General features: G+C 43.4%; 1 protein-coding gene across 20 annotated transcripts in view; it reads left to right on the forward strand.

Moving 5' to 3' along the window:
• Window positions 1-12,538, forward strand: part of MAGI2 (membrane associated guanylate kinase, WW and PDZ domain containing 2) — a 593,450-nt gene that overhangs the window by 544,079 nt on the left and 36,833 nt on the right. For all 20 annotated transcript variants that reach the window (XM_083574937.1, XM_083574923.1, XM_083574920.1 and 17 more), the window contains 4 exons: window positions 112-297; window positions 3,311-3,467; window positions 6,211-6,451; window positions 8,862-9,005. In XM_083574937.1, coding sequence (XP_083431063.1) covers window positions 112-297; window positions 3,311-3,467; window positions 6,211-6,451; window positions 8,862-9,005 — 728 coding nt within the window. The remainder of the gene's footprint in view (window positions 1-111; window positions 298-3,310; window positions 3,468-6,210; window positions 6,452-8,861; window positions 9,006-12,538) is intronic.

Below are 12,538 nucleotides of genomic sequence, written 5' to 3' on the forward strand. Positions count from 1 at the left end.
CATTTTGCCTACATGCAAACATTAGTTTACTTCCTTGTACCTGCTATCTTGTATCGACTGCCGTTTTAGGTTAACTGTGCGGGTATATCTATTTTTCCTTTTCTTTTCTAGCCGTACCCCATAAAATAGGCCGGATAATTGATGGAAGCCCCGCTGATCGCTGCGCGAAGCTCAAAGTCGGAGACCGGATCTTAGCTGTGAATGGCCAGTCTATTATTAACATGCCTCATGCAGATATTGTGAAGCTAATTAAAGATGCTGGTCTTAGTGTAACTCTTCGCATCATTCCTCAGGAGGGTAAGTAATTGACCCTTAAAACCCTGGAGGAAAATAGAAGTAGCAACCAATTAATCTGAACTGCACCCCTGGGAAAGCGAGGAAGTTTTTATATGTGCAGCCAGTGCGTGGCATTATATAAATGTTACTGCTGGATCCCCGCAGACCTTGCTAGAAGAGAATCTGAGCCCTTCAGAAACACTTCAAATGGCAAAAGTATCTGTGAACCACCAGGAGAGGCCTTGATGAAGCACTGCAGGGTCTGCTCCTTTGCCTCCTGGGAGAACTAACATTATACAGCAGTTGGAAATAATCACTAGCGTCCCCTGTTCCATTTTCACCCCACTTTACATAATTGCAACTCCACTGACGTCAGCTTTGCTTGGGTTTTTTTCCCTCCCAGTTGTGCAACTGAGAACAGATTCAAAACCACAGGAGCACTAACAGAATGACTCTTCAGCACTAGGAACCTGTCCTTCCAATGGTTTTGTACCTTGTGTACTCACAGAGTGGGTGTTAAATTCTGCCCAAAATACGAGGAGAGCATTCTGATCTAATGGCGGTAATTTTGCTCATACCTTATTGCCTGGGAAGGCATAAATTCATCCTCCTTCCCCACTGAAAGCAACATAAGATATAGATTCCCCCCCCCCTCAGTTTATCAGTTTGTCTCTTGTCACTGAATTAAAATGTTTTTAAAATATAATAATTTTCACCATCTGATTAACTTAAACAGGCTGGATTCAAACTAAGTTAGTTGCACATTTATCACTGAAATCAACATGAAAAAATCATAATGTTCCATTAAAATAAATGAAAATCAAGTTCGACTAACCTCATCTGAATCAAACCCAATGATAGCAAGACCGGCATTACCATTAGGCAAGCTTGGTCAGAAGGTTAATGGGCCGCTAGCAAATGATTGGTCATTTTCATTTATTATATTTTTACCATTGTGAGGCGTGCTCTGGATTTTTTTGCCTCTAGTACAACAATGTCTCTGGCTGTCCCCACTCATAAATCGCAGTTCTCTGTTGTTGTTGTTTTTCTTCTATAAGAAAACTTACCTTTCAAGAAGGCTGGGGGCACTTTGGGGGGTGGGGCTTAGAACCCTCTGAAGGCAAATCAAGTGTCTTCCTTAACTGCATCATGCGAAGGGCCATTGCTCAGTGATAGAGCACATGCTTTGGATGCAAAAGCTCCCAGGTTCAATACCTGGCATTCTCCAGGTAAGGCTGGGAAGTTTTCCTGCCCAAACCCCTGGAGAGCTGCTATTAGTCAGTGTAGACTAAGCTAGATGGACCAATGATCTGACTTGATATAAGGCAGCTTCCTGTGTCATTTGCAACCCAGTGCTGCTCCCCTACCCAGTTCCTGAATTTTGGTACTGATAGCTAGCAGTGGGTGGCTGGACAGCAGCACTTACCTGATGTCCCAATGCTGGCCCTGCTGCAGTGCCCCAAGAGAGGGAGGGGCAAGGAGGTGACGAGGCTTTAGCTGTGTGTTTGTACCACGCTGACCTCTCTCTTGTTATGCCTCAGCAACACCTGCAGCTTCTGCTGCTGCTATGGGCTTATGCAGAGATAAATATGGTTGCTGACTATGCAAGACGGGGTTGGAGAAAAACAGATTTCTCTCTAACCACCTCTGCCCACAAAGCAATCAACATTTGGCGTGAGAATTGGGTTCTTAGAGGTACAGGGAAAGGAGATGAGTTCTGTTTCATTAAGTAGTCTGTGTAGCTTTACATCCCAGTAGCACAATACTAAAAGACTAGAGATGTTGAATACATAAGTTGTGTGATTCTGTAGCAGTCTGTGTTGCTGGATGGATAACTTCTTTGCTTCCTAGAGATATTTTCCCTATTGGAAGTGCTACAATATGAAAAAGAACACTTTATCATATACACATTTACAAATATTTGTTAATATCTTATGCACCTAAGAGGGGCTGACCTTGTTTGCCAATGGCAAATGTTTAGCTGAGTTCAAAGGCAGCTGATAGCCTACATAGCCTGTTTTATTTGTCTAAATGTGCACTGCCCAACAGATTCAAAATGGGTAATAGCAATTGTACATTAATAGCTTGCTAGATATTTAGGTGCTTAGAAGTTAAACAGAGCATGGAGAATAGAAGAAGGAAAACCTAAGAAAACTCCAAAGAATATTGTGGCGCCTTAGAAGACTGACAAAGATTTACTGTGACATGGGTTTTTGTGAAGTTGGGCTAAGAAAAAACAGGGTTTTTCTGAAGATCTCTCTATTAACCCTACTCTCCTCCACTCATTCAAATGCATTAGTTCTATTCCAGTCCAAATCCTTCATCCCCTTCTTGCTGAGTAAATTAGGCTGCAATCCTGTGCACACTTCCTCATGCACATGAACCCTGTGGGAAGTCTGTGATTGGTCTGTTAGTCATTCAAAACAGATCTTGAACATAAATTTGGGAAAGCTATTATCTGTGGCCAAATGGTTTTGAATCCAAGCAAGATTTCTCTCTTCCAGTTCCCTTTCCTTTCACTGTCATCTTCCTCTCCTTCTTACATCATGCTTCACAGGTCCAGGGGTCCAGCTTTGAAACCTTGCATGAGCATGATACTATCTATGAAAATCTTCCATCTGATACTGTTGTGCTCACGTTTTAGACGTGTGGGCCTAAGCCGTCTAAAGGTTCAGCTGCAGAGCTGTAGTGAGCTGCTATGGGCTCTCATTTTCTCTCTTTTTCTCAAAATGGAACCTTTCCATATTTCTCTCTGCCCTTGGAAGGAACTCTGAGAAATGAAATGTGTATGTCAATTCCAACTGGGTTTTGAATAACACGCATGCCAGCCAGAGCAGGATGAGATTTCAAACACGATCAGATGAAGCTTTCTAAGTTCAGGTGTCTTAAAATCTAATTACAAGCCATGATAATAAAAGCAACAGAACATAAATTGCCTGAGATGGGGTATGACACAGCAATGATTGCCTCCCTTTGCCCTTTACTAAATGCCACACGGTGACAGCTCTCTAATCACCAGTCTTCCGTTATGCAGAGCTGAACAGCCCAGCTTCCGCACCCAGCTCAGAAAAACAGAGCCCCATGGCACAGCAGCACAGCCCCATGGCTCAGCAAAGCCCCCTATCCCAGCAGAGCCCCGTAACACAGCCGGCGCCTCCACAGCCTCTCCAGTCCCAAGGACACGAAAACAGGTAAGGAAAGAGCAGGTGATCCAGCATTCTGCCTTCTCCAGGTATACAATGAAAGACTGTGGTTCCCTAATGGTGGGTTTGGGAGGCCCTTTGGGGGAAGTGAAGGGGGCGGCTCAGGTGTGGTCAGCATTTTGGCTCAGATCGGAATAGCCCTCCCACAGACAGAAGGGCTCTTTCTGTTCGCAGAAAGGACCGTGATCAGGAGAGGCTCCCACTCATGGAAGGAGAAGGGAGCAGTTCCCCCCAAGTCTTCTCTTCTGTTTCACTCCCCATATTGTTCCAGAGCATATTTTTAAGGAACAGAAGGAGCTACAGGGAATAAGTCAGGGAAGTACCTCCCCAACTCTTTCTGTGAGAGGGACCATTCATTGAGCAGAATTCCTCTCACGGTCTACCTGCATCCAGCCCTTTATGCTAATGAAACAGTGCATAATTTGGTGATGGCGTATCCGTTGCTGTGAGTGGAACCTAGCGCAAATGGCACTTTGCCTATGTAGTAATTGCCAAAGCTTTCATTTGATGACTTTTGACATGATTTTACCTTATTCATGTTAAGAGTTCTTATGGTACTGCCTCATAATATTATATCACTGGTTTCACTGCCAGATTCCTGACAATATGACTTGCATTGTTGCCATAGAACACCTTATCATGTGAAAATGGTGCACAAAAGTTACTTTGATCAGAAGTGGTCATGAGAGTCAGATATGGTTATGATGCCGTTCCATCTTTTTAATCTTAAAACTGAGTCCCTCTCATGAGCCACACAAACAAACCAGTATTAGAAATCATTTTCTCAAGCAAATTTACAGCTTTCTTGGTTTATAGCAGATCATTAATCTCCAAATCATTTCTCCATGTTAGTTACCAATCTACTTTTTTGTATCCCTCATGGACACAAGTAAGAAAGCTCTACCTTAAAAGAAAGTATCAGGTTAAAACTTCTATGGCCATTTTGTAATTTCCGGACAATTATATTTTGTCCTTGAATTAACTTTCGTCTTGTAAAATGTGACCTAATACATTATCATTATAGTCATTCACATCATTGATTTACCAATGTACCTCGTCCAAAACCTTGACCCAACAGTAAATGACAGTTTCAAAGTTCCTACACAGTGTTATAAAAAGGACTAATTAGTTGTGGTTCAAGTACAATGCTCTGTATGTCATATTCATTTAACACTCCTACAAAATTAAGGCTGCAATCCTAAACACACTTAACTGTAGAAGCAAGTTCCTTTGAAATCAGTGGGGTTTACTTTTAAGTAATGTGCTGAAGACTGAGATGCTAATGATCCAAAATCTTTATGAGGTACTTTTAAAAAGCTACTTTAGGTGCATCCAGTGGGAGCTTTTGATTGTTAACTTCTTATACTTTTTGGAGAGCAGACCTCCTGATGCCTTAGCACAAACTGCTTCTGAACATATTTTCCATTTCAAAAGATTGTAGGGCATGCTCTGAAGGAACCCAGTGCACCAACTTTGCTGAAGGCAAGTAGGCTTGGCTCAGGATGGGAGGCCACCTTGTGCTCCTTGTGTATGCTGCCTTGGGTTCCAGGACAGAAGAACAGTAAGGCATAAATGTCAAATAGAAATAAAGAAATGTTGCTACTAAAAAGGATGAGGTTAGAGAAACACAGGGTCAGAACTTCTGTAGGTGGGTGAAGCTATTTCTTCAATTCTTTGGATCCTTGACATTGGGTAGAGAACAGCTCAGTTTCATGTGGCCTTTGACCTAATGTCATCTGGGTGGCAAGAAGAGAGAAAAGGGGGGAAAGGGGTAGCTGAAAGAGTGGAGAAAGGTGGGAGAAAGAGAGTGAAAGGCGTAGCAGAGAGGGGAAGAGGGAGAGAGGGATGGCAGACTGGGGGTGACCCTACGCCAGGCATAGGCAAACTCGGCCCTCCAGATGTTTTGAGACTACAACTCGCATCACCCCTAGCTAACAGGACCAGTGGTCAGGGATGATGGGAGTTGTAGTCCCAAAACATCTGGAGGGCCGAGTTTGCCTTTGCCTGCCCTGCACACTTTTGACTCTGACCTTTGAAGATGCATGTGAATTTTTATGCAGAGTTATTTTTAAAATATGGAATGGGAAACATTGCAATAAATGCCCACATTTATTTTATTTAATCTTCAGGGCAAAACTATACAAACATTTATATTGCTTTTTCTGAAAGTGTGTGTGCATGGGCATTGTTCCTAAGGGAGGAGTGTCTAGCCACACACCGGCTTCAAAGAATGAAGGTACTGCCAGTCTGGACTGCACTAGAGCACATGTGTTCCCCCGTAACAGCGGCCATTTGAGACAAAGCACCTACAGCTACCGTAGGACAATCAAGGAGGGAGAATAAGTATGTCCTCACCAGCAACAGCTAGGAGGCAGAGGATGGTGCAGGCAGTGCAAAAAAAAATAAGTGCAGTTGCTGACTGCCCAGCTACCACCAGTCACATCTGTGTGGGGGCAGCTAGACACTCAGCAGTTGCCTGCTTTCATTACATTGAGCCGCTCACAGACTCCACTCACCATTTACCAATCGTGGGCATCATGCTTTTAACTATCCCCTTGATCTGGTATGGTCCCTCCTGACGCAGATCATTTTCCACCCAATCCCGAATTCAGCTCAACTCATTCTGCAACCCAGAAGTATGTTTTTCTTGAAACGTATTTAACAGCTACCCAGTTTTCAGTTTAAATAATGCCTTACTAAGGTTCCAATGTAACAATTCTTTATTGCTTAGTTATAGGTCAGAGGTGAAAGCAAGGCAGGATGTGAAGCCCGACATCCGGCAACCTCCCTTTACAGACTATAGGCAGCCTTCGACGGACTATAGGCAGCCTCCATTAGACTACCGACACCCTCCAGTTTTGGATTACCAGCAACCGCCACCTCTGGACTACCGACAGCCCCCGTTGATAGACTACAGGCAACATTCTCCTGACACCAGGCAATACCCTTTATCAGATTACAGGCAGCCCCAGGTATCTGTCTGTTTGTATCTATTGTTTTAATAACGTTTTTCCATTGAACCAAGCCCAAAGCCATTCACGATAAAGTTTGATACTTCAAAACGACCTTGACAGATTAGAGAACTGGGCCAAAACAAACAAGATGAATTTTAACAGGGAGAAATGTAAAGTATTGCACTTGGGCAAAAAAAATGAGAGGCACAAATACAAGATGGGTGACACCTGGCTTGAGAGCAGTACATGTGAAAAGGATCTAGGAGTCTTGGTTGACCACAAACTTGACATGAGCCAACAGTGTGACGCGGCAGCTAAAAAAGCCAATGCAATTCTGGGCTGCATCAATAGGAGTGTAGCATCTAGATCAAGGGAAGTAATAGTGCCACTGTATTCTGCTCTGGTCAGACCTCACCTGGAGTACTGTGTCCAGTTCTGGGCACCACAGTTCAAGAAGGACACTGACAAACTGGAACGTGTCTAGAGGAGGGCAACCAAAATGGTCAAAGGCCTGGAAACGATGCCTTATGAGGAACGGCTAAGGGAGCTGGGCATGTTTAGCCTGGAGAAGAGGAGGTTAAGGGGTGATATGATAGCCATGTTCAAATATATAAAAGGATGTCACATAGAGGAGGGAGAAAGGTTGTTTTCTGCTGCTCCAGAGAAGTGGACACGGAGCAATGGATCCAAACTACAAGAAAGAAGATTCCACCTAAACATTAGGAAGAACTTCCTGACAGTAAGAGCTGTTTGACAGTGGAATTTGCTGCCAAGGAGTGTGGTGGAGTCTCCTTCTTTGGAGGTCTTTAAGCAGAGGCTTGACAACCATATGTCAGGAGTGCTCTGATGGTGTTTCCTGCTTGGCAGGCGGTTGGACTCGATGGCCCTTGTGGTCTCTTCCAACTCTATGATTCTATGATTCTATGATATTTAACTAAAGTCTCAAACCTGGTGGTTTGCATGCAGGAAAGGAGAAGAGACACCATTCAGGGCTGGCGCGTGGGTTTGGCATGTAGAAGTTTCCCAGGCTCAATCCCTGACATGCCCACATAAACAAAGGCAATGGGAAAGGGCTCTGCCAGAAACTCTGGAAAGCTGCTGCCAGTTTGAGTAGACAATACTGGACTAGTTGGACCAATGGTCTAATGAGTTAGTATAAGGCAGATTCACAGGATCAATTTAATTTTGAATGCGTTGATATGGGCAGTATCCAACTAACATGTTCCTCAGCACAAGGATTTCTACTTGTGCAATGGGCCTTCCCCCACTTTCCTCCCCAAATCTGCTCTGGAGGATTGGGGCAGGGGGAATCCTAAAGCAGATTTTGCATTACTCAGTGCTACTTTGGTAGGGCTGCCATATTTCAAGAAGTAAAAAATCTGGACGATCAGAGGGGGAAGGAAATGTACAGAGAGAAAGAGAGAGTATTAATACATCATGTATAATTCAGATTGAGAGTGCCTTGGTGATTCAGAAGGGTAAGAAAACTTCTGTTTATGTATACGTTTTCTAATTTTTTTTAAGAGAAGTGTTTAATACCCTCAAAATCTCCTTCACAGTTTTATCTACAATCCACAGTTGAAATACTTAGAGTTAAGCTGATTTGCATCCCAATCATTAACCATTTCCATGGAAATATGTCCCATTTATTTCACTAGGATTACTTCCAGGTACACATACTCCAGCCTCCTTGGTTTTCTTTCCACTGACCAATCTGCCTGGGACAGATCTTAAGGAGCCACCATAAAGCTATGGTTTGTGACACTGATTCGCCATAGGTATTGGCACACCCCATTCAAAGTGCTTATCTGCTGATATAATGGCTGCATTCAGACATCTCCCCCAAAGCAGCAAAAACATAAAAAACACCCATGTACCCAGATCAGATACTTACCAGATAACAACAGCCTGTGTGGAGAAATAAGTACACTCCTTTCCTCTTCAATACACATTGAAGGCTGAAAACACAACCGCCAGATTCCCATGATTCTTCCCAGTAAAAAAACAAAAAAAAAAAAAGAAAGAATGGTCATTGGAATTGGGCCTTTTTGAGTATCAGCCTCCATGTGGACTACATGTATCACACATAATTTTAGATGCCTTTCACCACACGATAACTGCTGCCAACTAGTAAGTGTTTGAACCAGGCTGTAGCATCAAACATTAAAACAAATGTTGGGAACATTTGGCCTTTACAGATATTGCTGAACTACAACTTCCACCACCCCAGGCCACTGGCCATGTCTGCTAGGGGTGATCGGAGTTAGAGTTCGGCAACATCTGGAGGGCCAAAGGTTCCCCATGCCTGCAGTAATTCAAGCTAAGTCACAAGTATTTTCATTTAATTTAGCTATGGGTTGAGAATTGTAGCCTCGATAAAGAAAACCGCTCTCCATTCATTCATTAACCCTGTTCTTTGACCATACAGGACTTTGATTATTTTACTGTGGACATGGAGAAGGGAGCCAAAGGATTTGGATTCAGCATTCGAGGAGGAAGAGAGTACAAAATGGATCTCTATGTGTTGAGGTTGGCAGAAGATGGGCCAGCAATAAGAAACGGAAGAATGAGGGTAAGCTGGGTTGAAGAGGCGGGAGCTAGCAGAGGTACTTGAAAGGAACGGCACAATACAAACCCACAATCTTGCAGGATTAGAGAGTTTGGATTTGGCGGATCTTGGGCTGTCCCAGTTTAGCAGTGGCTCAGCCAGTCTAACATAAAACAATGTGAGTCCCCAAAAGGGGAAATTCTGGGGAAGGGGCAAGGAGAGACTTCCAAACCCCTTTCAGGTTTGTCATGTGACTGGAAACCTGGTGAAACATACACTGGTGGTCTAAGTCACTGAATCATGGAACCATAGAATTGTAGAGTTGGAAGGGACCCGAAGGTCCGCAACCCCCTGCAATGCAAAGGTAGATCATGCATGACAGATGGCCATCCAAACATCTGCTTAAAAACCTCCAAGGAAGGAGAGTCCACAACCCTCCCAAGGGAGACTGTTCCACTGTCAAACTATTAGAAAGTTTTTCCTGCTGTTTAGTAACTTGAAGCCATTAAGTCATATTCACCCTGAATTGAGTTTTTACTAGGGGTGCACTATGGTGGCTTTCTATACTGATGATGATGATGATGATGATGATGATGATGATGATAATAATAATAATAATTTTTTACTATTTATACCCTGCCCATCTGCCTCGGTTTCCCCAGCCACTCTAGGCAGCTTCCAACAAAATATTAAAATACAATAGTCCGTCAAACATTAAAAGCTTCCCTAAACAGGGCTGCCTTCAGATGTCTTCTAAAAGTCTGGTAGTTGTTTTTGTCTTTGACATCTGGTAGGAGGGTGTTCCACAGGGTGGGTGCCACTACCAAGAAGGCCCTCTGCCTGGTTCCCTGTAATTTGGCTTTTCGCAGCGAGGGAACCGCCAGAAGGCCCTCAGCGCTGGACCTCAGTGTCCGGGTAGAACGATGGGGGTGGAGACGCTCCTTCAGGTATACTGGACCGAGGCCGTTTAGGGCTTTCAAGGTCATCACCAACACAAACGTACTGGTTCTTCTGCATCTATCATTGAACAAAGTCAAACGTACTTTGAAGAAAGCATGTGGAGGGTCAGGATGTCAGGCTGTGATTTTGTGTACACTTACTTGAAAATAACTCCCAGCCAGACTCAAAGCATATAGGACTTTGCTGCATGAATGCTGCCCTGTAACTTTTTCTCTTAAGCCTCTCCCTCTCCAGAGTCTTGAGGTGGGACTTATGCTATACCTCCTCATCTGGGAGGGAGCCTCATTGACCTCAGTGGGCTTTCCTTCTGGTGAAACACGTCATACAGTATAGGATTGCATTGTCAGAAAGTTAAAAAGATGCCTGTGCCTCATTACTCATGCATAATAGTCCATGGAGCTCATCCAAATGTTCAGCGGCTGCTCTTTCTTCTTGATGCAGGAAATAGCTTCTCTTAATGTAAAGTTATTTTTAGCTCTGGAAACCATAATTTTGCAGTGATCTCTATGCAACAAAGGGTTTTCTCGAGAATTAATCTATGAGACAGCACTCAGGGACTTGAGAAGGGCAATATTTAAATATTAACTACCAGCCTATAGAGTATTTTGTTTACTTTTTTACTGCAAAAGAGAAAACTATGTATTTGTTGTTGGGCTTTGTATGAATGATCAGAAAGAGAGCTGAGAACTAAAAATAGATGCATTCATAACCATTCCAAAAGTGCTGTCTTTAAATAGGGAAGAAATAACACAAGATAAACAAGTATCTTCCATCATGCATTGTGGATATGATGATGCCTCTACTTCCTGATACCCCCGGATTTGTTTTGCAATTTCTTTCTGACAATATATAAGCATCTTATCGGGGGGAAACCTGACATATCTTGCACCTTTCATTCATGACATTCTGAATTGGGGGCAGGGAGGTAATCTTCCTAATTCTACACTCACTCATGCTAGTCCTCCTCCATTCTGAATAGTCCTCTTATAGTCCTCCTCCATTCTGAAGCCAACTTATTAAAGATTGGTTGAGGGAGTTTCTTTAGATTACAGCAATGTCACTGAATATTATTTCCACAAGAAGGACAGAGGCATGAGTAACTCCGTCATCTTTGTATTATATACAGGCACAAGGACACACGTTGCAGAAAGCTGCATGAAGTCATAGATGTAGGTGCTTCATAAGAATGTCTCTGTCTCCTGCAGACTTGAGCATGGGCCAAAATTGCCCATGCCTTCAAAGTATAGGTGGTACTTGAGCTATTGAGGAACTAACTCTGGTAGTTTCCAAACACTTCACTGTAAATTAGTGCTTTGGGGAGTGTGTAGCCTTTTGCATCGCACAGTGAGAGTTTGTCATCATCAATAAAGCATTACCCAAAAGCATTCTACCCTAAGGTATCTGTGAGTCAGAGAAGGCTGCAGTTGGCTGGGATGCTGGAGCGCATTCAGCAAACTCATGCAAGAGAGAAAAGCAGGTGAATAAAAAGAAATGGCAATCCTGGATTTAACAGGATGTGCAAGAGCCTCTTTGGTGAGGCTCGCTGGATGGGTCAATAGACTCAGTACAAACAAATGAACTAAGAATGATGGGTACACAAGACTGATGGAACTGAACTCATCAGAGATTAGAGAAGAGGTGTTCATTTATAGAAGAAACACTGGGAACACCAAAGGGTAAAAAAACAATTGAAAGTGCAGCCGGGAACAGAAAGCAAACAGAATGCATTTGTATTCAACAAGTGCAACAGATCAAAGCCTCCTGGGTGACGAGAGCAAAATTACAGTACAATCTCATTTTCTAGTTGCCCCAGACATTCCGCTAACAAGATATTTGAGTAAACAGAACTCTTTACTTAGGTTACATTGATATAGAGATATTCAAGTCAACATGCAGCCAATTCAAATTACCTGAAGGTGTTTTCTTTTCTGTAATCAATGTTTCTGATATGACGGTGCTCTAGTGGTTAAGAGTGGTAGACTCGTAATCTGGTGAACTGAGTTCGCTTCCCCGCTCCTCCACCTGCAGCTGCTGGGTGACCTTGGGCTAGTCACACTTCTCTGAAGTCTCTCAGCCCCACTCACCTCACAGAGTGTTTGTTGTGGGGGAGGAAGGGAAAGGAGATTGTTAGCCACTTTGAGACTCCTTAAGGGGAGTGAACGGTGGAATATCAAGTCCAAATTCCTTCTTCTTCTTCTATTCAACATGTTTTTCTGCTGCTAAGGAGTCTCGCAGTCTCTGCCAATTCCTCAAATATGAGTGTCATGTTTGAAAGCTTATCAGCTGCTAACTACCTTAGCCCTATGTGTCCAGTTTGCATACGTCATGGGCTCTATTCAGAGTTTCTAGTGAATATGCAGAGGATGTGGGGGCCCGCCAGCGGGCACAGTCTTACCTACCTTGCTCCATGTACCCATTTCACACACTCGGCCCATCAGCCTGGGAGGTCACTGGGTGACCTTGGGGCAAGTCATCTGCATCTCTCAACCTAACATGCCCCAACAAAGTTGTTGTGAAAATCTCCGAGGATAAGTATAGTGCCCTGATCATTTTGGAGACAGAGAAGTTTACAGAGGCTGTCTATAAATATATAATCA

Source organism: Podarcis filfolensis (genome assembly GCF_964270895.1).
Source record: "Podarcis filfolensis genome assembly, chromosome: 10".
Lineage (NCBI taxonomy): Eukaryota > Metazoa > Chordata > Lepidosauria > Squamata > Lacertidae > Podarcis > Podarcis filfolensis.